General features: G+C 46.5%; 1 protein-coding gene across 6 annotated transcripts in view; it reads right to left on the bottom strand.

The window, feature by feature from the left end:
• The window catches only part of LOC118770441 (ankyrin repeat and sterile alpha motif domain-containing protein 1B-like), a 199911-nt gene that overhangs the window by 14191 nt on the left and 159555 nt on the right, over positions 1 to 26165 (bottom strand). For all 6 annotated transcript variants that reach the window (XM_036518106.1, XM_036518103.1, XM_036518104.1 and 3 more), the window contains one exon: positions 3183 to 3290. In XM_036518106.1, coding sequence (XP_036373999.1) covers positions 3183 to 3290 — 108 coding nt within the window. The remainder of the gene's footprint in view (positions 1 to 3182; positions 3291 to 26165) is intronic.

The raw sequence follows: 26165 nt of genomic DNA, 5'->3' as shown, positions 1-26165 counted from the left end.
CCTTGGGCAAGGTACTTAACCCACAATTACCTCAGTAAATATCCAGCTGTATAAATGGATAACATTGTAAAGAACTGTAACCTATGTAAGTCCTTTTGGATAAAAGCATCTGCCAAATGAATAAATGTAAATTATACTGTACTCTTGATAACAAGGAGCATGATAATGTGGAACATTAGATACGAGCATTAGATAAGGCCACACCACCCCAACAGCCCCTAAAGAGGCAGCACTGGAGATTCTTTGGGACTTACTGCCATTCTATGACAGTAGGAAACATACAATCTCAAACCAGACTGACATGCCCTTGAATGAGCGCTGGAGTCCCACCCTCTTGCTCTGTGATTGGCTCAGTGGTTAAAGGCTGTCTGCAAACAGGCAATGGTGATTCCACAAATAGAATTTGGGGAGAGGGCCCCAGACCCTTTCCTTTCACCACTGTCCCACATGGCCTGCAGCAATATTTTCTCAGGCGAACATCCGGCTTTTAAATGGCCAAGAAAATAACCAATCGACAACCTTGCCAAGGTGAATCAGCTTAGGACGACTATGACCAGTGGCTTTATAACTCCGTGAAGTCTGCAAACTTTGCAAACTCGGGGTCCTTCAGGCACACGAAGGTGAATACAACAGGGCCAGGTCCGCTGTCATGTCACCGTCCCTTTCCCCATGTACATTAATCGCATTGCAAGACACCGGCCCCGGCTCCTCACGGAAAAATCGATCAGGTTCAAGGCGCTGATGGAGAGAGGGACAGAAAGAGAGAGAGGGACGCCGCTCCGCGCCGCCCGCTAATTCGATAAGCGAAAGCGGAGCAGACGGCGAGGCGTGGGCCAGCAGCAGCTGGCCGGACTGGGCAGGAGCGGCCGTGCCCTGGCTGCACAATCAACCATGGTCCCTGGAGAGCCGACCTTCCGCTCGGCGAGAGAGGGGATTGTTCGTTATTAGTAAAACATTAAACGCGACACGAGGAGACAGCCAACCGGTGCCCTCTAATTAGTCTCTCTCTGCTGGTCGGGGGCGGGGGGGAGCACAGGGGGTTATGGGATAGCGGAGAAGAGACCTTCAAGCCTGGGCAAGCAGATGCTATCCAGGATGTTGGGTCTCAGTGATTTTTCACCCCCCCTGCCACCTCCCCACTTCCTGTCTGCAGAGCACCAATACCCTTGCACCCTGAAGACTAACACTGCCGACGTGTCACTCTACGTCACTGTTGATGGCACACAGCAGCAAACGCTGGCCCCAATAAAGTGACACATGTGGCAGGGTGTGTGAGTGTGACACATGTCCTCACAGATGGAGGGGGGCTCTCTTAGGTCCTTCTCCTCTCGCTTGATCCCTTCATCTGGGTCTTAGATCCGCTCTCCTGCGGGTCTCCAAGAGCAATCCTCCCTCACTGAGAATGCTGTGCTCCTCTGAGCACAGTACACACACACACACAATAACCTACACACAAACACAAACACAGGCCTCAATATCTTTCACACAGACACACACACACACACACACACACAACTCAATATCTCCCAAGCACTAATACATACGCACATACACACATGCACACATACAGGTAACTCTTATCTTAAATGTAAGCATCTTACAAATCCACATCCATGCATGGACGCACACACAAGCATACACACCAACACACACATACACACACACGCTCACACACACCTTATACACACACAACTCACTCTCTCTCACACACACACACAAAAATAACACACATGCCTAAATACCCTACACTTATGCACACACAACTCAGTATGCAATATACAGTGCACTCCCAAGTATACACAGATAGCCATGTCCTCCCTACGACACACAAACCTCCTATATTACACAAACACACACACATTTGTATTACCAATTACCCTTACACACACACACCTCACTGTACTGCAGACAGCGACACACAGTCACACCCCCCCTGAACTCCCACCACAGTAAATGCACTCAAACCGACATAAACATTTTCATTTTCAAAACTTGGAGTGCAGAGCGGTACCTCTTCCCAGGCATGATTAGTGATTTAAGAACAATCAAAGGAAGACGGAGCCATTGCAATCTAGGCCTGGGTTCCCAGCGGCTCTGCCGTTTTAATTACATGGCTGATTTTTTTTTTGTTTGTTTTTGCAGGAGGTTTCCATTTTCCCCCTGATACTGAGCAAAGAAGAGCTGACATCATCAACCAGCCAAGAGGGCACTCCCCCGGGGTAGGAGGGGAGAGGGGGATAAACCATAGGAAGAGAGAGAGAGTGTGACGGACTGAGAGAGCACACATGGCCAGCATCTCTGATGTTAGCCCCCTTGTCCCCTGCATTTGGAGCTTGGGGGGTGTGCAGTTTTCTCCCGTACTCTTGCGAGCTGTCTGGGTGCCGTTGTCTTGGCGAGGACCAGCACGGGCTCGTCAGGAATGTGTCAGCAGCCGTCCCGGGACAGACGGCAGTGCGCAAGGGCTGATGGGAGCTTTACTTTCACACCCACAGACACATCTGTGATCTGAATCTAATCTTGCAGCCTTTGGGAGGGCCTGACTGCGGGCAAGGGGGTCAGCTTACACATGACGTCACGCAACCTCAGAGCCCCGCCCTGCTAGAGGTGGGATGGGAGACCCCAAACAAACCAGGGGGGGCACGCCGCACTTCCTGTCCTACAGCATATGTGCCTCCAGGTGAACTTACATTATTAGATTACATTATTGCCATTCAGCAGATGCTCTTATCCAGAGCGATTTGCATAGGCTACAATTTCATGTATTTATACAGCTGAATATTTATGGAGGCAATTGTGGGTTAAATACCTTGCCCAAGGGTACAACAGCAGTGTCCCAGCAGGGAACCGAACCAGCAACCTTTCGGCTGAATGTTCTTTCCATTACATTACTTTTGTTTAACAGATGCTCTTACCCAGAGGGATTACATACAATTTTTACATGACATCCATTTAAACAGCCGGATATTTACTGAGGCAATCTGGGTTAAGTACCTTGTCAGCAAGCAGAAACAGCAGTGTCCCACCTGGGGACTGAACCAGCAACCATGGGGTTACGAGCCATGCTCCTTACCCCTATACCACACTCCTTCCAACAGAGCAGCCAATTTGCTGATGCTAGACCCTGCCCCTGAGCTAGCTGAGGAAGAAGAGGGTGAAGAGTCTTCGGCGGGCATCGCACTCACCCTTAAGGAGATGGCCCGGGGTGGCTTCTGCGGCGGGTCTTCGTGTAGCCGGTCACCCAGGGACGCCAAAATCCGTTTCCTGTGTCCTATCAGACTGATCTTGAGCACCTGCAGGGGGGGACGATGCGGGAGAGGAGGAGTCAAACACGGGCACATGGCCGAAAAGACCAAACCGCAAACACCAGCGACTCCACACCCCTTCAAAAACGCTTAACATTCTGACCATGTAGAGCCTGCACTGACAGGACCGCTGAAGCCCATGTTCTTGTGATCTCCGCGGGAGAGATTACCTGATGTTCACCTGCTGCTACAGAGCCGTACCCTGACTCCCCAAACTCCCCATTAGACTTGCGTGAGGCGTAGTCTCTGTGAGACAGACCTGGATGGAATGCGGCTTAAAAAGCAGAAGGATTCCAGCAGCTCCCGTCAGGGAAACTCTACTGACCACGCCCTGCTGTGACATCACAGAGCAGTGCAGACCCCGCCCACAGGAGTTTGCAGACAAAGAGAGAGAGGCAGTCGGAAGAGAATCTGCAGCTAAGAGGGGAGTCACTGGCTCTCTCTCTGTCTCACACACACACACAGTCGTACAGTCTCACACACACTCACTATCATAAACACACACACGCAATCACACAGTCACACACTCTCACAAACACACTCTCTCACACAGTCTCTCTCTCTCACACACACACACACACACACACACGCACACGCACACTGCACAGTTTTGCCCCCTAACCTCTTGCTTCCTGTTTTCTGCTTCCTGATGTGGGAAGGGCACGCAGTGTCACCAAACACACCTTCCCCCCGCGATGCGCTGGAGTTACCTCTCATCACCATGATGGTCACATTTAACACCACCACATTACACAGCTACTACAAGGGTAGCATTACAGTAAATCTGGCTCTGCTACATGGTTGTCACCATGGTGACAGTTAATACTGCTGTATTCCACTGACATCACTAGGGTAACAAGACAGTTAATACTGCTGTGCTGCATGGTCTCTTAATGTTTTTTTTTTGAAGCTGTTTCTTTTCTCAGACTGCGAAAGGTTCAATGCAGACAAGTTCAAACTCACACAGGCATGTCCACTCCCTATCTATAGCCTAGAAAGTGCCTGTTACTCAACTCTGTTGGCAGCAACAGTACAACTAACACCCCCACACACATAATCTCACACAGAAAAACACACACACACACACACACACACACACACACACACACACACACACACACACACACACACACACACTATTCTCTCTCACACTTTTATCTGTAAGATGGATCTCAGGTCTGTCAAGGCCCTTACACTGGGTTTGTCTTTTTACGACCGGCCGCTGGGCCTGTTGGGATAGAATCAGACCGATAATGCCACCTTGCTGGGAGATATGTGTTACAAGCTATTTGTCTTGTTACCAGGCAAAGGCGTAAATCAAGCTTGCTGCAAATAGGAGAAAATGGATGTCTTCTTTATGGTGCCTCAGACACTAATCAGCCCACAGCGGACTGAATGCTCTTAGGATTGAAACAGACATCTTCACCACACAGATGTGTGTGTGTGTGTGTGTGTGTGTCTGTGCGTGTGTCCCTCTGTCTGTGTGTGTGCTGTAGCAAAGTGTGGTGTGTGTGTGTGTGTGTGTGTGTGTGTGTGTGTGTGTGTGTGTGTGAATGTGTGTGTGTGCGTGGGGTACAGGACTTTGTGGTGTGTGTGTGAACGGGAGTAGATTTCTCCATCAGATAAATTACTGTATGACTCCACACTCTTACGTAAGCACACACAGAGCCTTTATACTGATCATTCTTGCTCCTGACACAGGCAAAGTAAATTGGCCCATATATTATTAGAATGAGATATTAAACCGACTAAAATGTGGAGCAGTGGCAGAAAAAAAACTAATTCCAATAACAGGCAGACAAGAATGCCTCCTGGTTAAAGAACAGTAATTACATCTCTGGCACAGAATGGCTGGAAGTTTTTTTTTTTTTTGTCCACACACACAGGCAAGGAAAGAGACATTATTGTAGTTCCAAACTGGACCAAAACTGAGCACTCACTCCCTTTTAAACACAAACTGCTCTCTCTCAAGTCCAAACACAAATCACCCCCCTGATTCACACCACTCAAACAACGGTCATTTCCTTGTGTCCAAACGCTAATCCCTTCCTAATCCCTGAACGCTAATCACTTCCTCATCTCCGGCTCCCCAAATATTGCCATACAGCTGCTAATGCACCCGATTAGACTGATGGACCTGCCATTAGACACAGTCTTACGGGCCAAGTGTAAAATGGGCTTGTGTCTGTGTGTGTGAGAAGTGAGTCTCCCTTCCTCTGTAAAGCACAAATATGCACACACACACACACACACACACACACACACATATATATGTCCAATTCACAGGGGCATGGTCTTGGATATGCACTAACAGTTTCAGCAGAGGATAAAATGAGATGATGCAACTCATAGAGCCCATCAGCTCTAGCCAATCACAGCTGTGTGTCGGGCCTTACATCACCTCCTGCAAATCATTCATGCTGCAGGCCAAACAAGGGCATGGGCAGTGTTACACCACTCAATTTTTTTTGAGGGGGAAAAAAAACAGAAAACATTAAATTGGATAAAATTTGGGTAAATGGATTAGCAATAGCCTATTAGTTGCCAGGGAGACATGCTGAACAGAAATATTCAAAAAGACCAAATCGAATCAGTAGTGTTGAAATTGCTTGCTCTTTCCGCCCTGCTAATTAGTGTGCCCCGGTAATCTGGCACCCCAATCCTAGGGGCATCACAGTGTGTGTATGTGTGTGTGTGTTTGTGTGTCCATGCAAATCCATAGCGGACCCAAAAACAACAGCCTAATATGCATCACAAGGAGAAAAGAGACACCCAAAGGGTCATGCCTCTGTTCCTGCATCAGGCTCAGCAAGGCACCAGAGAGACCCCTGCACACTGAGGACCAGCACAGTGACCTGCGGGCACTGCCAACTCCTGTGAGCCGCACACACAGCTACGCTGACCAGCTATGCCTCGAGGTGAGCTATCATTACAGAGGCAACACAGACATGCCCACTGACCAGGTACTCATTTCAGTGTGGCAGTATACAGGCTTATTTTCCTCTATAATGTTCCTGGGTGTGGAATTTTCAGTATGTATAACTGTAAATACATATTAATTTCTATAATTCATAATAACATGAGCGAAATCCATTCATTGTGGCTTTACTGATACCCAAAAATCCCCTGCCTCCTTCACCCTGCGAAAAGTTGCACTAATTGACTGACACTAGCTGCTTACAAGAACGCCTTACCTTGGAAGCTGGTTGCTGTCTGCTGAATCACTTTGCTGCGCAGACAAGCATTTTTTGAAACTTAACTCAGAGCAGTACAGGTTATTCACAAGCTTGCACTTCTCATTTGATTCTGCTGCTCCTAGCGCTCTCCCGGCTTGGCTCTTTCCCCCGCGCTTCCTCACTCACTGAGGGCGAGCTGGACTCGGCTCAGCGTACAAGAAAGAAGTCACGTCCCGGCGTTAATGAATGGAAGCTGCTGGCCAGGAGCAAAACCTCAATCTGTCAGGCGCTTTACACAACACTGCATTACAACAGAGATTTTTAGACGCCCGGGCATTGGAAAACAGACTCTAATTGTTCCATTGTCACACGCTCCAAAAGGAAAAAAACATACAATAGACTGAAACGCTAGGCAATATAGGCCAAGTTCCAAAATTACAGACAAGGAGGTAATACAGTCCATAAAACTATGGACAAGACTGGTAAAATACTATGCAGGTGGCAACTCTTGGAAGAAGCATAACACTTCTACCGTGTACTTGGGTACGTAAAATGAATTCAGAGGAATGTCCTTTTAGCCTATCCACCAAAGCTCCACTTCTATGCGTCCTTGTGAGCCTTTGTAGATTCTGTAAGATCAGCACTGCGCTGACCATACGACACTCCTTCTTTTTGTGCATGTAAAATAAGTAAGCAAATGATATTGCCATTATGCACAGTAATGCACATTAATTAGTGGTCTAATTACTCACTTGCTGTCAAAACACAATGCACTGGGGTGAGATATAAACGTACATATTGCCTGCGCAAGTATTAAACCGGGCCTGATGAATTATGCATATGTGGTTATGCATATTTATAAGGAGAGCGCCGTTCACAAGTTTTAGTACAGCCATTTATGTGGGTGCAGGGAGAATGGAATAGATTTGGATCTCTGTAACTACACTGTAGGCTTTCGAGTCAGAATGGTTGAGTGCCTGGTTGTTTCTTTTGTGTTTCTTATTCTTGCTCGCTTGGAAGCAAACCTGACAGCAGTGTCCGTTTTTAATCCAGGTTTGGCACGGACTGGTCATGCCCCATTGATTCGCGTAAACTCCGCTTCAAAGCTCTCGATTCTGAACCACGCCCAGCCGTGCCCAGAATTCTGCAGTCCTTTCACTGCATTTCCTGACTGGGCTCGAATCTGGCACAGAACGAACAGTGTTCAGATGTGTGTACAATGCCCTTCTTCACTCCAAGCCCCAGCATATCTATCAAATGAGTTTCTAGTTATATCATAACAAGTTACCATATGGAAGTTCAAAAAGCATTTATTCATTCATTAAGTTCACATTTTCCACATTTTCCATTAGCTCTGGGTATGTTGGCACACCCAATATTGCCATCTCAAAACATGAATTTTGAATGACTGTTGTCAGTATTTATCAGTGTCTCGAGATATACTCGGTCATAACTATCCCTGCTCATTCAGCTCCAAAGCCTCGTGGCTGCTTCTGCTTCCATTTCTTTCCGCCACTCCTAAATGGATTACACAATGCGCAATCGCGTTAACAGCAAAATTTCCATGGCCAGCCAGAACTCCACTTTCCATTTAAATGTGCTCGTATCACCCTCTTTATGCAGATTGTGGCTGAATAGGTTTGCCTTCGCTTCTGTGTCCCATCCACCACATGGGCCAAGAGAAATACACGCCCGGAACCACGTACACAAGCCTTACTACAATTTGTCGGAATAAAGACTGACAACATTTGGTAAAAACAGAAAGCAGGAGGGCATTCAATCAGAGAGGTGACTTTGTCAGTTAAGTGAAGCTAACATTTTATTTTGACCTTTAGACTTTGATAAAATGTCATAACGCTGGCGAATTGTTCGGGCAGGGATCAGTGGTCCGTTAGCTGAGGCCACATACCCGTGCCTTCACCGTACAGACCCGAGTAGGAGGACTGAGAGCACTGAGCCGCTCTGAAAAACAGCCTGAGATGAGCTTAATGAATCCCGGGGAAGTAAACAGCCATCTCCCAGATTAATCAACATTTTTGTACCTTCCGTTTAATTACACCAATTTAATGGCAGAGTTGACCTTTAAAACACATTTCATGCATTCTGAGTGCTGCATTAATAGCCGCGGCACAATGCGGAGTTTCATTTAAAAACAGGAGCCGGCTCCGCATGAATAGGAAATGTGTACGCCGCGTATCTAATCTCACCCGACGGTTTAAAAAACAGGAGAAATCAAAGGGGCATTAAATAAAGGATCATTAAAATTCAAAAAGCAAACAAACATTTTATCAGCTAAGAGCTCAATCCAGAAAAAAAGGGAAAAATATTTAACAGCTTTCCATCATTCTTCTCTCTTTCATGAAAAATAAAAAAGACATCAGTACCCTAACAGTCCAGATTAAAACGCCACCCTCTGTGTATGTTCACTCTACTGACCATGAAATATACAATATGTCACATTTCTGAGCGGTGTCTGAAATCGAGAACCGGCTCTAACGACGTCCCAAACTGTTTCATTTAAGACGGCGCGGTACACTGCGGAGGGAGTAATTAACCTACTTCTAACCCTCAGGTGAACGATACAGCGAAACAACGACGATCTAATAAGAGACTAAACACAACTTGGCGGCGTGATTTTCGTCCTCGGAAAAGCGGGCAAGCGCGTCGAGCGTATTCTCATTATTAAAGTTCCGTGGTCCGTCGGTACACGAGCAGAGAGCGGATTTAATTTGAATGCAAATCTCTCACGCTGCGCCAGCAGAGGAAAGGTTGGGAGCTGGAGAAACGCAGGGACGTGGGATGAATCGGCCCTCGAGTTCCGACAAGGTTTGTTACATAAGGGCAGAGGCTATTCAGGGATAGCAGTGTAATCTCTTCCCGGAGCATTTACAGACACATGTTTGGAAAACAAGGATATATATTCCTGTGCTGTTGAAAAAATTTAATTGGTATCAAATCTGGCACATACTGTGTGTTCCCCCAGGGTGCTGGTGGTGGAAGGGGGGTGGGGGTGCGGGTTGTGAGCGGCTAATACATAATGATTTTTCACTTGAATTCCCCTGTCTCAGATTGTCTCATAGCGAACACGCAGCATAGCTCTTAAATGGGGTTTTACATGTGCTTGGTGTTTTAAATAAATCTCCTTGCCACGCTGCTGCAGGCATGCCATTGTGTCATTGGGCAAAACCACTCATGCAGGGAGTTGCAATACGTGCATTACGGAAAACCTTGGGCCTGGTTGTGTTGTCTGGTCCAGGAAACTCAGCGGAGTCACCCCTGCCGTGGTGGTCAGGGATTAGATGGGAAGAGAAGCTGAATTACTGTAAATGGAAACCCCAACTGATGAAGTCGCCACACTGTCACAAAGTAATAGGAGTCCTGAGGCTGTCCATGACACAGACAGAAATGTGTTTGCGCACAGATCATCTCGAGTGGATCCATCGAGAAACGCAAGCTTCTTCGAACGCAGCAGTGAAGCCTCCAGACATGCAAACCGCGGACCTAATTAGTGATGTTTTGTTCTCTTTTGGAGCACTTGAGCCTCTTTGACAGGAAAACTGGGGCAAAATGGCTGGCGCTTGTTAAACAAATCAAAGGTAATAAACCCTCCTTGGGTAGGTGTGTTGGGAGGGCTGGATCTACACATTCTATTTGTCTTTCAGTCTGAGACCTGGCTGAGAAAAAAAAACAGCACCAGAAACAGCAAACCAATGAAAAAGTGTTGTTCTTCTTGACTGATGGTGATGAGGTCATGGGCACCCTAAAGCACGATTGGCCGATTTGACAACTGCCCAATAAGGTTTTACATTACCACCCTGTTAATACCTCATTTGACCGCAATTGGGTCAAAAGCCGCAAGGTGCAGCCAACAATAGGATCCGATAACCGATGTGTAGCCTTTCGAATGCTGCGTTTTTGGCCTAATTCTGACGGGCGCTTCCTGTACAGCAACTAGAAATAGAACCCTTTTCATAACCCCTTGCAGTAAAAATAAAAACACTGGCATTTGGCAGATTTTGAGGAGGATGAAGAGCTCCTCGGCTGATTAACTGAGCCCTTCCTCGAGTCGGCCGACGGGCCCACTCCTCCCGTGCGCGTTCGGGAATCGATGATGTAATCCCAGTTAAACCCTGTAAATCCGGAGGAACCGGCGCTGATTACTGGATTAATTTAGGCAGACGTGAGCCACACCGGTAAACCCTTGTGGCCGTCCCCTCCCAGCCCAAACCGGACAAATATGACAACCTGCATTTCGACGGATGCAGCCTCACCTGCTACCAAAGTGCCACTGATCCCAGAGCACTTTTGGAGCTGGTTTTGGTTTGGTCACTACTCATATGTACATTTTGTACACTGCAAACCAAAGAGCGGGTTTTTGCTCATCAAACCTGTGACTTTGCCTGTGAGTTTAAAATGGGGGAGAGAGCCTGATGCTTGTGCTGCTGCCAGTGCTGTTTCTGAGAGGCTGTAACACAGGGATTGCGGGGAACGATGCTAATAATAGGCAGATCTGGCACACCACGCAGCAGGCAAATGTGTGTTGTTTGATTTCTAGCACAAACTACTGAGTATGTGAGCAAAACTGTGCTGCCTGGCACAATCTACCACAGGACAAACACTGGCTCTTCCAAATGGTTCCAATGGGCTTGGGGCCAACCAACTACAGAATCTGGGACTGGTTAACACACTGTTGGTTTATAATATGGGATTGGTTAACATTCTTTTGGCTAATATAGGGGATTGGTTAACACACTGCTGGTTTATAATATGGGATTGGTTAACATTCTGTTGGCTAACATAGGGGTTAACACACCGTTGGTTAATCATCTGTGATTAGTTAGCATACTGTCGGCTAACATACTGTTGGCCTGAGTAAATTTGCACTGGAAATGGTTCTGGTAGAACAGACCTATCCTTAAGGAGGGGCAGAGGGAAAGCCGCTGCAGAGGTGATGGATAACCACAGTCAGACGTCTGAACAAGCCCAGTCTACAAGCCGGCTGTAACTATGCACTGTGGGAGAGTCCCTCTTTCTGAACACAGCTCTTACACAGCCCTAAGGCCTTACACAGCACTTAGATACACCTATAATTCACGGTGTGTGACGGCACACGTTACAGACCATGGCCTGGGGAGGCAGCTCAGACCTGACAGATGCAGTGGGCACCTACGTCACTTTCTGACATCAAAGGCGCTTTTTTCGAGGCTTGAGAACAGACAGGAAGTGCGTGGGAGCCGCACCGACCCCCTCGGCCCTTCCAGTGGGAGCACTGGTGTAGCCACTGCATTGAGGTGGAGCGCACCTCTTGTGTAACCTCTATCAAAGGGGCGAGGGGACTGGGAGCCAACACATGAACACATGCAATACACACATACACACACACACACACACACACACACACAGGCGTACACACACACTTCAATATTTTACACGTAGACACACATGCAACTCAATATCTCACAAACACTAATGCACGTGGACACACACAGCCCTGAGAACACCCCTTTGCCATCTCCAAGGTCACGTCCGGCCAGGGTGAAGGCCCAAGATTCTCCTGGCACACGAACAACCAACGAAAAAGGGGTAAGCAGCGTTCGGAACCCCTGATGGGGACCTCTCCTTAATTACGTGACCGGCAGCACAAAGAGGCCCTTTGATGGCAGGACAGAGACGGATGGGACAGGGCCAGCTGATTAAAGCCCAACAATAGAGAGAAGAAGAGGAGAGGATTTATGGAATTGCATAATTCCTCCAAATCACTGTGCTTGCTCACAGCAGTGTTGGATTTTTAATGACATCAAGCGACAAGGGCTCTTTCTCCTTGTTTTTTGAGGCAGTGAAGGGTTATTTTATAATGTGTTCTCTGTTCAGTGGTTAATTATAATTCTTCTTAATTTGTGATGGATTAATCATTTTACACTGTAGCAGAAGCAGATCCATCCATGCCATTTTCATTTTTAGTTGAAATATAGAAAATGTATCGATTATTATTTCACTGATGTTACATAAATGGCCAATTTGACATCTTAGGTTAAACTATGAGTGAATAATATTTTTGAAGGCTCTGTAGTGTATCTACCCCAAACAATAACTCTCATATTACTTGTGTCCAAAAAATAGCCGATGAAGTGCAAAACATACACAATACAACACCTGCCTCATGTTCAAAGTAAGATCATATCAAATCAGACTTTATTATATTAATGTTTTTTCCCTGCGATACATCATACACTGACATATTCAGTACAACTTTCAAAAATGTCTGATGGAAAGGGGTCCATGACCCTCACAAAGCTGAAAATAATATAAATATTTTCCGTAAAGTGTGTGTATACTGTGATCATCAGTGATACAACACTAGATGGCAACTATGTCATATAAGTTCATGACCCATCTAAATATCAATATGGGGCACTCTGGGAACTCCTGGTTTAGGTTAGTTGTAAGAATCGTTTAAAACTATGTTGTAGAACACTGCTTTACTTCTGTTGATTTACTTACTGGCAAGATCAAATTTTTATGGGACGTAATGTCATTTTCAGACTGACACAGTTTGTGGAAAACAGTGCTTTCGAAACAGTACTTTGGATTTAAAATGATCTGCACTGTCTTTTTATCTGAATGGACTTGAGCCAAACTACGAAAAAACAATCAAACAGACAAAAAAAAACATGGCGCTCAATCCCGAATATCCATCAAAAGGCCAAAAGGCCACTTTCAATCAGATAATCAAAATTTGTTGCTGTGTGTAAATCCTTCTGGAGCATGCCTAGGTGCCAAAGGTCGGAGCGTAAACGCTTAGATTCAGAGCGATGTCCCCGCTCCAGACCGGAAGCTGGTCAAGATCTGGTCAAGCATGTCTGCGAGGCTGCAGACCCCGGGAGAGGTGTTCCAAGTAACCCCCCCCCCCCCCGGCGCCACAGCAGGAAGTGGAGACCCTTCCCCCCCGACCCCCCCCACCCCCACCCCCCACCATTTGGATCCGTCTCCAACCAGCCGCCCGCGATGCGGGGATAACTGGAAGGAGACCAGAGCCGGTTACCTAGCAACTATGTAGGGAACTGGCGCTCCGCTCTGTGTACAATGCAGCTGGCTTCAGAGGGAACATAAAGAAAATGCAACAGCCTGGAGGATAAATGACAATCCGAGCTTCCTTCCCAGCAGCTTCGGTGCATTGATATTCCCTTATCATTCCCTGCGGTTCGACGGCTATGCGGCGAAACGCCCCTCCCCCCACCTATAGCTCTCTGCAATTTGATGGCTACACAGTGATACGTGCTACGGCTGCATTATTAACAGTGTCAGGTTAAGCGGCACAGTGCAACATGCCTGATAATCCGAGTAAATAAGGCACAACCCTGTGAGAAGCGTAATCTTGTTTCTGCGGATGGATACTGGTGTACGCACGGACTTGCAAGTGCTTACATGCACACGAACACACGCGTGCTTACATACACGCACGAGGAAGGGCAGTTAAAATATCTCCTTAATTCACCTGATCAAACATCTGAAAAGGAACTAAAATACATGAAGGAGGAGCTGCTTTTGGAATTTTTTTTTTTTTTTTTTCTGGGTTTTGAAATACTTGGCAGAGACATCAGAGCCAAGAATCAAAATGATCTGCAGTTTCTGCAGCAGCTCAGGGCAGAACCAACTCTGCAAAAGAGCAAACATCCACAACCCTGCCCACAAACGCATGTTCCAGATGTTTCCCTTCCTCCTGTGTCACTCCCCTTTAATGGTAAGTACTTCTGATTTACTCTGCCAAGGTGGTCAGATATCACCAGTATCTCTTACAAATGGAGATAGAGACCTTATTTTGATCTTTGATCTTTCATCACCCTTTCTTGCTTACGTTAAACGGTCTTTCCAAAATGCACTCCTTGCGTCCTTCCCACAGTTCCTGCTGTAGAGACATTTTCAGCTTCAGCTGAAGCTTTCAGCTTCCGGTGTTGGCACTCCATACGCCACAAGTCCTGACACGTCCCTCACCGTGTGGCACAAACTGCACCCCCAGATGCAACGCGCCTCACCCAAAGGCACCATGCACAGTGGCCACAGGCCCAAAGGATGGCAGCACTAATGAATGAAAATATAATGGCACACAGCACCAGCCCCAGAGCCGCAGGGTTTCAGAGCCTCCACAACACACACAGACACAGGTCTGGCTGAAAACAACAGGTGAAAATGAATGTGTTGAGTATCTGGGCAAAGCACGTATCTTACACACACACACACACACACACATATTTTATACACACAGACAGTTCCCTTAGACACACACATCTTATATACACACAGTACTCTCACAAATACATAGACACACAGACACAGACACACACACACACACACACACTGCAGTTTCACAGAGGGGCCATACGGTCGCTCAGCGGGAACGGAGGGGGGAGATCCTGAGAGTGGGGAGGACACGGATGCGCCCCTGCAGAGACGGGGAAGGAGCAGGCAGGCCGGGATATGCTAATCCCTGCACCTCCGTTCATGGGGAGATTTCACCTCATTCACATTCTGCGTGACCTACAGCAAAGCCCACCAGCCATCACTGCAGAATACACCAGCATCAGGTCACACGGCAACTCCTACACCTACACTACAGCATTTGGAATAATATACCTACATCAGAACCTATGGAATAATAGAAATACACTGAAGCTTCTGAGGGATCGCTGCAGAAAATATCAGCACCAGATTGCAGGGTAGAGCACAAGAGTTCCAAAGCTTTTGACATTATATACGTGCATCAAAGCTTGTGGAATAATATGCCTACACCATTTTATGGAATAATATACCTGCAACAAAGCTTCTGATCCATAATTGCATAAAATATCAACACCACATTGCATGGCAGAACACAACTACATCAAGGCTTTCTGAATAATGTATCTACACCAAAGCTTATGGGATAATATACCCGCATCATAACTAATGGAGTAATTTACCTGCAACAAAGCTTAATGGAATGATACACCTACACCAAAGCTTATGACCATCATTGCAGAAAATATAAACATCACATTGCATGGCACAACATTTCTAATACAAAGCTTATGGAATAACATGCCTACATCACAATTTTTGGAATAACACACCTACAAATTATGAAAGAGTACATCTACACCAGTATGAAAGTTGAAGTCAGGATATGAGAATTCCAATTTGCAGCAGACAGTGCCTGCACCACGCTGTATGACAGAATATACCAACACTACAGTTTGTGCCCCATCACTTAGCACCAACTCTGATAACATGACATCAAAGCAAGCTGCAGTGAACTGCAGTGAAGCAATGGTATATCCTCCTCCGATCCAACATTAGCTCTGACTGAGAGAGAGAGAGCATCACCATTACAATATCAATCTAAACCAATGCGAAGCGCATGATTGGGCAAGATTACTGAAGTGAAGCAGAGCTAAGGTGACGATATAAGAGTGTGAAAGGTCATCGAAGCGGAGTTAAGATGTGTTTGGGTTACATACAAGCAGAGGCTGCGTATAGGGTGGAGCCTGAGCCGAAGTGAGCTGAAACTGGTCGAGGTGGCGCGGTAAATGAGGTGTGATGAGGTAGCAGAGGACAGGAGAGGTTTCAGGTGTTCGCCCTCCTCCTGAACAGCTGCGGCCGTACAAGGGGAACATTTTCCTGCAGCGGCCGAAGTACGTCAATGGCTAATCTGTGACAGTTCATCCAGAGGCCAGCACTGCTCGCACCCCACAAACCTGAGCGTCCGCTCCCCCTCCCGCACCTCCTGTGCACCCCCCCGCTGCTGCTTCTACACCGGCCTCGGTCTGCACTCGGCCATCAGCACGAACTCTCACAGTCACGCTCACCACCACCCCCCCCCCCCCCCCCACAGCCTGGCCTGGTTAACTGGATCTCTCCCATCAGATAAGGAAGGGAGAGGGGAAGCGGCCAGCAAAAACACCCCCCCCCCCCCCCCCATTGCAGAGGGTCCAATCCTACAGCCGCCGCTGCGCCAGCTCTCTAACCGGCTGCGCAGTTCCTTTGCTGGACACCACACTTTCCCCCTGCCACGCTCTGTAAGCTCTCAAAGCCCTACCGAACCTCACCCCCGTCTGCACGGGTCCCAGGGCCCCTTCTGAGCTCCACCCGGACTCAGGACCTCCAAGCATCGAGAGGTCAAGCTGGTCACCCCATGCACTGATGTTACCGTGGCGATGCATTACATACATTCTCTTTTATGATGGGACAACAACAGGCCATAAGTATCTTCACCAGCTGCTTGCATTTCCACTTCAGTTCAATTTATACAATAAACAGGTAACACCTTATATTAATGTTACATTAAGTAAGCATTAAACATTCATTAATATGTTATTAATGCATTATTAACACACCACTAACCCCTTACAAATGACTTTAGAACAGGTGCTACGTAACAAGTCAACTAATGCTTTATAGCGTGTTTTATAAGCATTAATAGATCATTAGTAGTCTGCAATTTAAGACAAGCACTGAAAAAGTTTTTATATGTTAATAACATTAATAAATGTGATTAATGTGTTATTTGATTAGAACTTAACATACAGTATTGTCAAAAAACATCTGGTTGACGTGAAGACGCTCCTGGCTAACCAAGCCAATCAGGATCTATCAGTAATCTGTCAGGCTCAATCAGACGATTTCAAAATCGAGTGCATCCTTGCTGTCATCAAACAGAGCAGAAGCCCATGATAGTATCTAATGAAGAGAGCTGTCTGCGCAGTAAGCACAAGTGCCTACAGATGTGGGAGCTGTTTATTAACACCACAGAGCAGCAGGAGTATGACTGGGGCACAGCACAGAGGATCAGGAGCATGACTGAGACACAGCACAGAGGATCAGATATGTCACTGGAACAGGAGTATGACTGAAACACAGCACAGAGGATCAGATATGTCACTGGAACAGGAGTATGACTGAAACACAGCATAGAGGATCAGATATGTCATCGTAACAGCAGTATGACTGAAACACAGCATAGAGGATCAGATATGTCACTGGAACAGGAGTATGACTGAAACACAGCATAGAGGATCAGATATGTTACTGGAACAGCGGTATGACTGAAACACAGCATAGACCAGCAAGAGCATGACTGGAACAGGACCCATGAAGCAAGGAAAACAGAGAAGATCAGAGAACAATGGAACCAGTGAAGCATGCTTCTCTGAAGCCAGCATAACAACACTGCTCTCTTCCTCTCTGCAATACTCTTCTTTTCCTTTCTTCTTCTTGCCATCTCTCTCTCTCTCTCTCTCTATCTCTCTCTCTCTCTCTTTCTGTCTGTCTCTCCATCCCCTGTTCCTTGCAGTTGGGGTTCTCTCTCCTGTTCCCAGCAAACTCACCTCTTTCCTGCAGCGGGGACCAGGGCAGGAGTCTACAGCAGGTAGGAGCGTGAGCCTGTGAGGGGATCACTCTCCCCCTCCCCTCTCTTTACCCCGGGCGGCACGCTCTCTCTCTCCCCCCCACACCCCCCTGCCTCGACTCTGGGAGCCGGGAGTCAGCGGGGAAGCGTTCCTCCACTCTCCAGCGAGTCGCGGAGCAGCCCAGCGCTACCGGGAGACGGAGGACCGTGAAGGGAGAGCGGACACGGAGGAACGCTGGAACCGGATCACGGGCGACGGGCAGCGGGAAGGGGGGGCAGTGGCGGTAAAGCCGCTGAGACCGAGTGGCTCCGAACCCCCGGAGGTCCTTCTCCGCAGACCGGCGGTCCACTGAGTCTCCGGCGCTCACCGGCTCGCTGCAGACGGCTCTCTCTCGCGCACGTCCCTGCCTGACAACCACTATGCTCTCCTCCTCCTCTCGCTCCCTCTAAATCTCTCTCTCACTCACTCACTCACTCTCTCTCTCTCCCTCTCTGCCTCCACCTCGTTACTATGGCTACAGCAGCCACATCCAGAGCTGGGCTCTGGCGTGCTCTCTGACAGCGGCAGGTGACTGAAGACTGACGGCGGTGCGGTAGCCTTCGCCTGTTAGCGAGAGCGCAGGGGTTAACCCTCTCCTCACCAGAGCACTACTGATGCCAGCCCCACTGCTCTGATAGTGCAGAGATTAACCCAACCCCCCTCACTGCTGTGCTTTCTCTCTCTCTCTCTCTCTCTCCCTCCCTCCCCCTCTCTCTCCCCACAGGCTCTGCATCCTCCCCCTGCAGGCGTACAGATAGCAGCACTGGAAACAGCAGCTGGAGCTGCGCTGCAGACCCCACTCATATCCCCATTGCCTAACTCATGACCCCCCCCCCCACTATCAAACATATTTTCATCATGACCACCAATATCAAACCCATCAAACTCACAAACCTCATGATCAAACATATCTCACTCATGACCCCCAATTATCCAACACATCAAATTCATGACCCCTTCTGCCCCACACATCTCATTCATATTCCTCTCCCCTCACTCATCCTCTCCACCTAACTTAAATCGCCAAACATATATCTTACTTATATCTCCCTCACTCATGACCCCCACTGTGCAATACTATCCAACATGCTTTACACATACCCAAAGCCCTACTCAAATTCAACCCTATAAACTCCCAAATCCCCAGCAACTCATATCCCAGGATGTAGCTCATACCCTTCACTTAACTCATATTCCACAGAATCTCACTCTCACTCCTCACACCTTACTTTTTCTCTTCGCATTATCAACCTCTGTATGTGATATAGCTGACTTTATGCCCACATTACATTACACTGACATTGTTGTCATTTAGCAGATGCTCTCATCCAGAGCAACCTACACAGTGCCTCTAATAAAGTGGCATGCAATGTTGCATAAAAAGGACACCACTAACTATTGTCAATGCCAAACACACAAATGTGTGCCTAGATTGACATGTAAGCGCAAAGTAATATGTACAGCTGAAGGACTATATTGAAAATATGCTAACACATTCCACAAGTAAACCTCTTTACACCAAGTTACATACAACTCTGAAGTGCATTTCCACATGTATATTTCCACATAAGAGGCACAAAAGATTACACTTTGGTAGGGGGTTGAGGCCTGAGGAGGTAGGTCTTCAGTCTAATGCTAATGCTGCAGTTACACATCTATTCACCTTCCTATTAATATGAACATTTGGATTCCCTTAGTTTCACTGTTGTGCTGTGTGATCCTGTCAGTGTAAGAAGGGACTTACAATGCTCTGCTATTTTTTGTCTCTGTACGAGATACACATACAACGTAATTACACACACACACACACACACACACACAGACAAAACCAGGACTTGTCACTTGTCATGTGGTGTACGTGATATAGGGACAAGTGTGTGTGCATGAGCAGGGTGTGTGCGCATGTGTATAGATAGCTGTTAAACCTGCTGTGTTAACAAAGACGCAGACCATCTGTTCTGTGCGATGCGAAACAATCTGGGCCTCTTAGAGAGGTGGCCAAACAGGTATGACATGTGGGAATATCACACACAGGCACACACGCACACAGGCGGTCCGGTTTTACAGAGTCAGAAATTGCTCCGCGCGTCAAATTTCCATGGCAACCCTGAGCTGTCATGGCAACAAGTTACCGGCCATCAAAAAGTAAAACTATTATTACTTAATTGACGCTGTTCTTAGCAGCCACCGGTTGTGCCTGCGTGATCAGTTACCATGCCAGACGTCACCCCCATCAGCCAGCAACCACAGAGCTGTCACTGCCGACTCAGACCCAGCCCAAACAACACAAGTGCACAGTGACTGGCACCAGCCCTGGGCGAGAAGCGAGATCCGTTTGATATACAGCTCGGTTTATTTGAATTGACTGATGGCTAAGCAGGTGAAATCAGCCAATCGACACACTCGATCTCCATTCACACACTCACTTGGGCTTGGTCACGGCATCTAACCACCACAAGCAGTTGAACAAGGAAGAATCTCACAGAGATGGACGGATACAGTGGCAGTGCTCACATCAATCCGCTGTGGTGCGTGCGTGTGTGTGTGTGTGTGTGTGTGTGTGCCACCTATAGTCCTGACACAAGGTGCCCAGGGCCCTTCAAAGGTGTCCCAATTACTTCCCATTCAAAAACACACTTAAAGGAAAATAGAAAGAAAACCCAACCACCCAAAACCATGTAGCATGGACACGTCTGCGTGCATTCCAGGGTAGCTAGCCAGCTACTATGCTGCTTTCATTTCCTTTATTTAAACTCTAAACCTAAGGTGTTGTTTGCACACATGATGCTCTGATTGCAGTGAGATGGCTAACACTGTTATTCTCTTCAGATAAAGATAGCATGCTGTTGGCATTCCTTCCAACTTTTATTACAGCCTCTAGCTGTGCTGGGATGTGTACAACAGCTTTGAACTTTCCACAGATCAAGAGTAGCCAGATATAGTGCTAATGTTACCTATATGACACCAACAACATCAGAGCAGTGTCTTGATGACTCTCTTGCAAGTGGTCAAAAGCCTTAGCCGCAGTACGTGAGAATACATTAAATTAAAACACCATCATAAGACGTCAGCACTTCAGATCTGTGTGTCTGAATAAACGGCTGGTAATATCTCTCACATCCGACTTATCTCGACTGCCTCTCACTCATACGCCGTGATTGATTTTGCTGTCAGCCTGACAGATTCGCCTCTTCACAGTCAACCAAAGCCCCCCCTTTCTTTGTTTACTGTGGGAGGAACTGTGTGTTCTTACACTGATACAGCCCGTTATTGCACGGGATAATTTGCTGAATCTCGCCATTGATTGCGAGGCGGCAACTATTTTTACTTGAAAGCTCTCCCTGCATAGTAACAGTCGCTAGAGCTGGAAGAGGTGGGAGGAGCCAGGGGCCGTTTGCTGCCACCAATTGCAGGGCTGGCATCTCGACTTGATGCCACAGGTCGCCATCCTTCGAAGCTCAGAGGCACCGCTAGCCCAATTTAGCCGACGTGTGTCTGCTGGTGATACTCACAGTTAAACCTTTGAGGATTATTGGTTTCGTTTCACATTATCATTGTCATCATTATCAAAAATAACGTATAATGAAGCCTGATGAAATGATGTTGTGAAACACAGTATGACTGATTTTTATCTGCCCTCAGTGGCCTTCATAATATAAAGCATGACTATGTGTAGTGCTGTTGATGGGCATTTTTCAATAGGAAGGCGTCACATTTTGCATTGCTTCCTAGTGTGGCTAATAAGATCTACAGAAAGACCTTTACATTCAACAATGCACTGACAGGACACGCTGTAATGCGTGTGACCCCAGTACATTGGTTACTACCGGCACAGATTCTCGGGAGAATTTCTGGCCGATTTTCTGAGGGCTGAATTATTAATGAGATGTTTGACTGATGGAGGCACATGTTAACTGCGAGCGAGGCAGCACCGCGCCCCTGTTCTCCGCATGAATGGGGCCGGCTGATTTTCAGCCTTTACGCACTGAAACCTGTTGTCTCTCCGACAGGAAGCTCGCAGGAGCACTTCGGCGGAATGTGGTGAATGGAGACGGACATGTTGGGCCCTGCTCTCTCCAGGCCCTGAGGAGCAAACTGCTGCAACCCACAGAGGCGACAAGCTGCCACTGGCATAGTATGATAAGAAACACACACACACACACACACACAAGCAAACACAGGCACACACAAACACACACACATACACATACAGATCCAAATACACACACACACACACACACAAGCAAACACAGGCACACACAAACACACACACATACACATACAGATCCAAATACACACACACACACACACACACACAAGCAAACACAGGCACACACAAACACACACACATACATATACAGATCCAAATACACACACACACACACACAAGCAAACACAGGCACACACAAACACACACACACATACACATACAGACCCAAATACACACACACACATACATATACAGATCCAAATACACACACACACACACACATACACAAGCAAACACAGGCACACACAAACACACACACACACATACACATACAGACCCAAATACACACACACACATACATATACAGATCCAAATACACACACACACACACACACACACACACACACACACAAGCAAACACAGGCACACACAAACACACACACATACACATACAGACCCAAATACACACACACACATACATACCTATATATACATAAACACAGACACGCGAACACACACGTACACACATAGATACACAGAGCGTTTGCCTGCTTTTTCCGCCCCTCATTACTCAGTGAAACTCCCTTAAACAGGAGCACAGAGTTGTTTAGCTGACGGTGTAGATGCGGGTGTGATGTGTGCTGCTCGGTTACACACAATGAAAGAATGAGGGCATAGATAGGTTTGGAGAACATCCGTGTTTATTTTAAAATGAAAATGCCTTATCTTTTAATATAACACCCAAATACATACTGATCTGTTTGGAACAATGAACCTGAGGTCCTTTCACTCCAGTGATTTAGCGCCGGTGCAACGGCAGATTGTTCAATTGCTTGTTCGTGTAAAAAAAATCAAATGAGAACCCGGTTTGATGTTTACACAACACGTCCTTTTAAGGGCGTGCAGGAAGTACCCAGTACCCCGTCCTTTTATGGAAACCTATGCATGCTTCATAAGCAGAACTTTAGTCTAATTAAGGAAACATCAAGGATCCCGTGTGTTCATTAGAGCGTTAAAGACTGGCAGGGATATGCCGCCAACACGCTCCGCTCATCGACAGAAAGGAGCCTTTCGCTCGTCTCATCAGAAGCTGCGTGTCTTCGGCACACGTGCCACCAGCGCGCCCATGCAAGCAGGACTCCCCTGAATCATTTCCAAAATAATGTCCCCAGCTTTCTGATTGGGAACATCGCTGGTGAGAACATACGGCCGGATAAAACAGGACGCGGAACAGGCCCGATCACCACTGATCTCCTCAAATCAAAAGCGAAGCACTTTACTCCTCCTTCTGCTGGAGTTCGGTTTCAGCCACATTTCATTTAAACGCCAGTCATTTCCTGTTGGTGCTGCCTGTTCTGACTTTATGAGATGACGTGAAAAAGGGAGTCAATGACACCCTCTAGTGGAAACTATCCCATTGCAGCTGGGAAAAAATAATCCCTGTTTTTCTCTTTTGTCTGAATGGTCTAGGACACAATGAGGAAATGATATTGGCTGGGTGTACCAGGTATTCGAAAAGGAGGAAACAGAAACTTACAGATGGACAGACTGATCTTCATTACAGTATCTGCAACACTAATGAGTGGTTGTTAAATGTCTGTTATATGCATAGGAGCGAATAGTACGGATTCAAAAATAAGACAATGATGGAATGTTACACATCAGCTTCATTAATAATCCACTGGCTGAATGGTGAATGCCTGTTTATGTAATATGAGTGTAAGTGAAATGAGTGCTAGGTTCATTAATTAAGAGCATAAGAGGTATGCATGTAATTAATAACAGAATGAGTGGTACTTGCCTATGAGTGAGTGAGTGAGCGAGTGAGTGAGTGAGCGAGAGAGGGGTAAATATGTATTTCATTAATAGTAGACTGAGTGGCACTTATACTTGTATCGTGCCTTGGCAGTGGAGAGGATTACGGGATGCACTGAGAACAGAGATGGTCTAATCCCAGGCTGTTAAAGCAGCTATTTTAAACCATCCCAGAATCCCCTCTGTTCCTCTCTTTAGCCAAACAGATCTCCACTGTCCGTCCGGATAAGAGGAGTTAATTCTAAAGACATTATATTCTTCTTCTCCTTTTTCTCCCCATCTCTCTCTCCCCCTTTCCCTCACCAATTCTCTTTCTGTCTCTCCCTCTCTCCTCCAGTCGGTGAAGTGAGAAGTGAGAGGGCAGGTCACTTTGCTCTCTGCAGTGTGAACTCTTCTGCAGATGATTGACCATACAGTGCCACACTCCTACATACATCTTTATTCAGTCAGTATAAACACACACACACACACACACACGCACACGCACACGCACACACACACACACACAAACACATGCGCACACACACGCACAAACACACACACATACAAATGCATGCACAGGCATATACACACACATACACACATGCACAGGCATATACACACACATACACACATGCACGAACAAACACACACACACACAGATCACACAAATCACCCACTAACAGTCATCGTAACAGCATGTTCCAGAGGAGAGCCAGTCTGAGTTAAACACTCAGCATTAATTACCCCCTTCCTATTAATGGTGCTGTCAGGGGACTCATACATGACATCATACAGAGTCTCCACTACGTCACTGATGACACTCCATATAACATCAATTTTACTCACATGAGAACGAGTATGTTACTCTCACTCTCACAAAGCCAAGTGTCACTTAGTATCACTCATACACCACATATTCGATAGTCTTCTTTACATGCAGCATATCGTATCTTTAGCTTGAATGCATGTAAAGCCAAATATTTTTTTTTCTCACACTGAGCAGATGATTGCTTTCACAAGCACGCCTAACAGAGCATCTCGCACATTGCGATCTCTGCTGCCCTCTAGTGGTCATCTTTCTCTCTGCAGCTTCTCTGTCTTATTGCAGTGAGCACCCGTTTCAGCTTTCTGTTGCTGAACAGAATGGCTCGGTGTCCCAGAGTACCTTGGGCCTTGTATATACAACCTGATCCAAGCCACCTTTTCACATATTTTAGTGCTAAATATGGCACACATACACACATATACACAAGAATTTCTCCACCTTGGGAGAACTGGACTTTACACGATAATACTTGCATCTTGTTAATAGTTTGCTTTGTTTGGTGTGTATGCATATGGCAACCATAACAATAACAGTGCTATGTCTTCTCATCTTTATGAATAAAGATATTTCTGCTACTAAGACTTTGCTCCGTAGACATCATCATCCACCCCTATTCGTGGTAATCCCACTGGCAAACCTAAAACCCTGGAAGCAGGGTTTAATTTGCATGCAGCTCTATGCTAGAGTGTAATGTGAGCAAACTTTTATTCAAATCACTTTGTTAACGAACATGACTTTGTACAAAAGAATTAGCTAGGTATTATGTCCTTGTGACTGGTTGAATTCACCCTTATGAATAATTTCCATTACGTCAGAAATGAAAGCCTTCATACATAACACTATCCACTGAACAACGTAATATCAACAAACATATGATAAGAACATATGTGAGACATATAATATTCATGTATCATATTTTAATATCATATTTTACTGAATAGAGACTGATTTTGGCTCTTTACTATGAACATAAGAAGTGTTAAAACAGAGGAATATTTGGAAGAAATGTTAAGTCAACTCAAAATTCGAGTCAGAACACAGGCAAAAGGAGTATATTTTAGCAGATAAAGATTGCAGCCTGTCAGACTGCTGGTGCAAGCATGAGCTCTATGCCTCTCAGAACTGTGTGTGTGTGTGTGTGTGTACATTAATGCATGGATGTGTGTGTGTGTGTGTGTGTGTATGATGAGTAAAGCATGTATTTGTGTATTTTTTGCACAGGCATTCAGAATGTTAGTGCATGTGTACTGTGTAAGCACAGAGGCAGAGAACACCAAGCAATGCTCATGAGGATACGTGACCCCGGATAGACCTCTGTTCTATTAAAAATACCTCCACATTTAGCCCTGGCTGAAGGGAAAAAGGAAAACACTCCGTAAGGCTCAATCAGCGTGTGCCTTCAAGATCTGAGCCGAGAATGACAGACCCAACTCG

The sequence above is a fragment of the Megalops cyprinoides genome, chromosome 23 (assembly GCF_013368585.1).
Source record: "Megalops cyprinoides isolate fMegCyp1 chromosome 23, fMegCyp1.pri, whole genome shotgun sequence".
NCBI classification, from domain to species: Eukaryota; Metazoa; Chordata; class Actinopteri; order Elopiformes; family Megalopidae; genus Megalops; species Megalops cyprinoides.
Note: the sequence above shows the minus strand (reverse complement) of the source record. Positions and strands in the feature narration are given on the sequence as shown.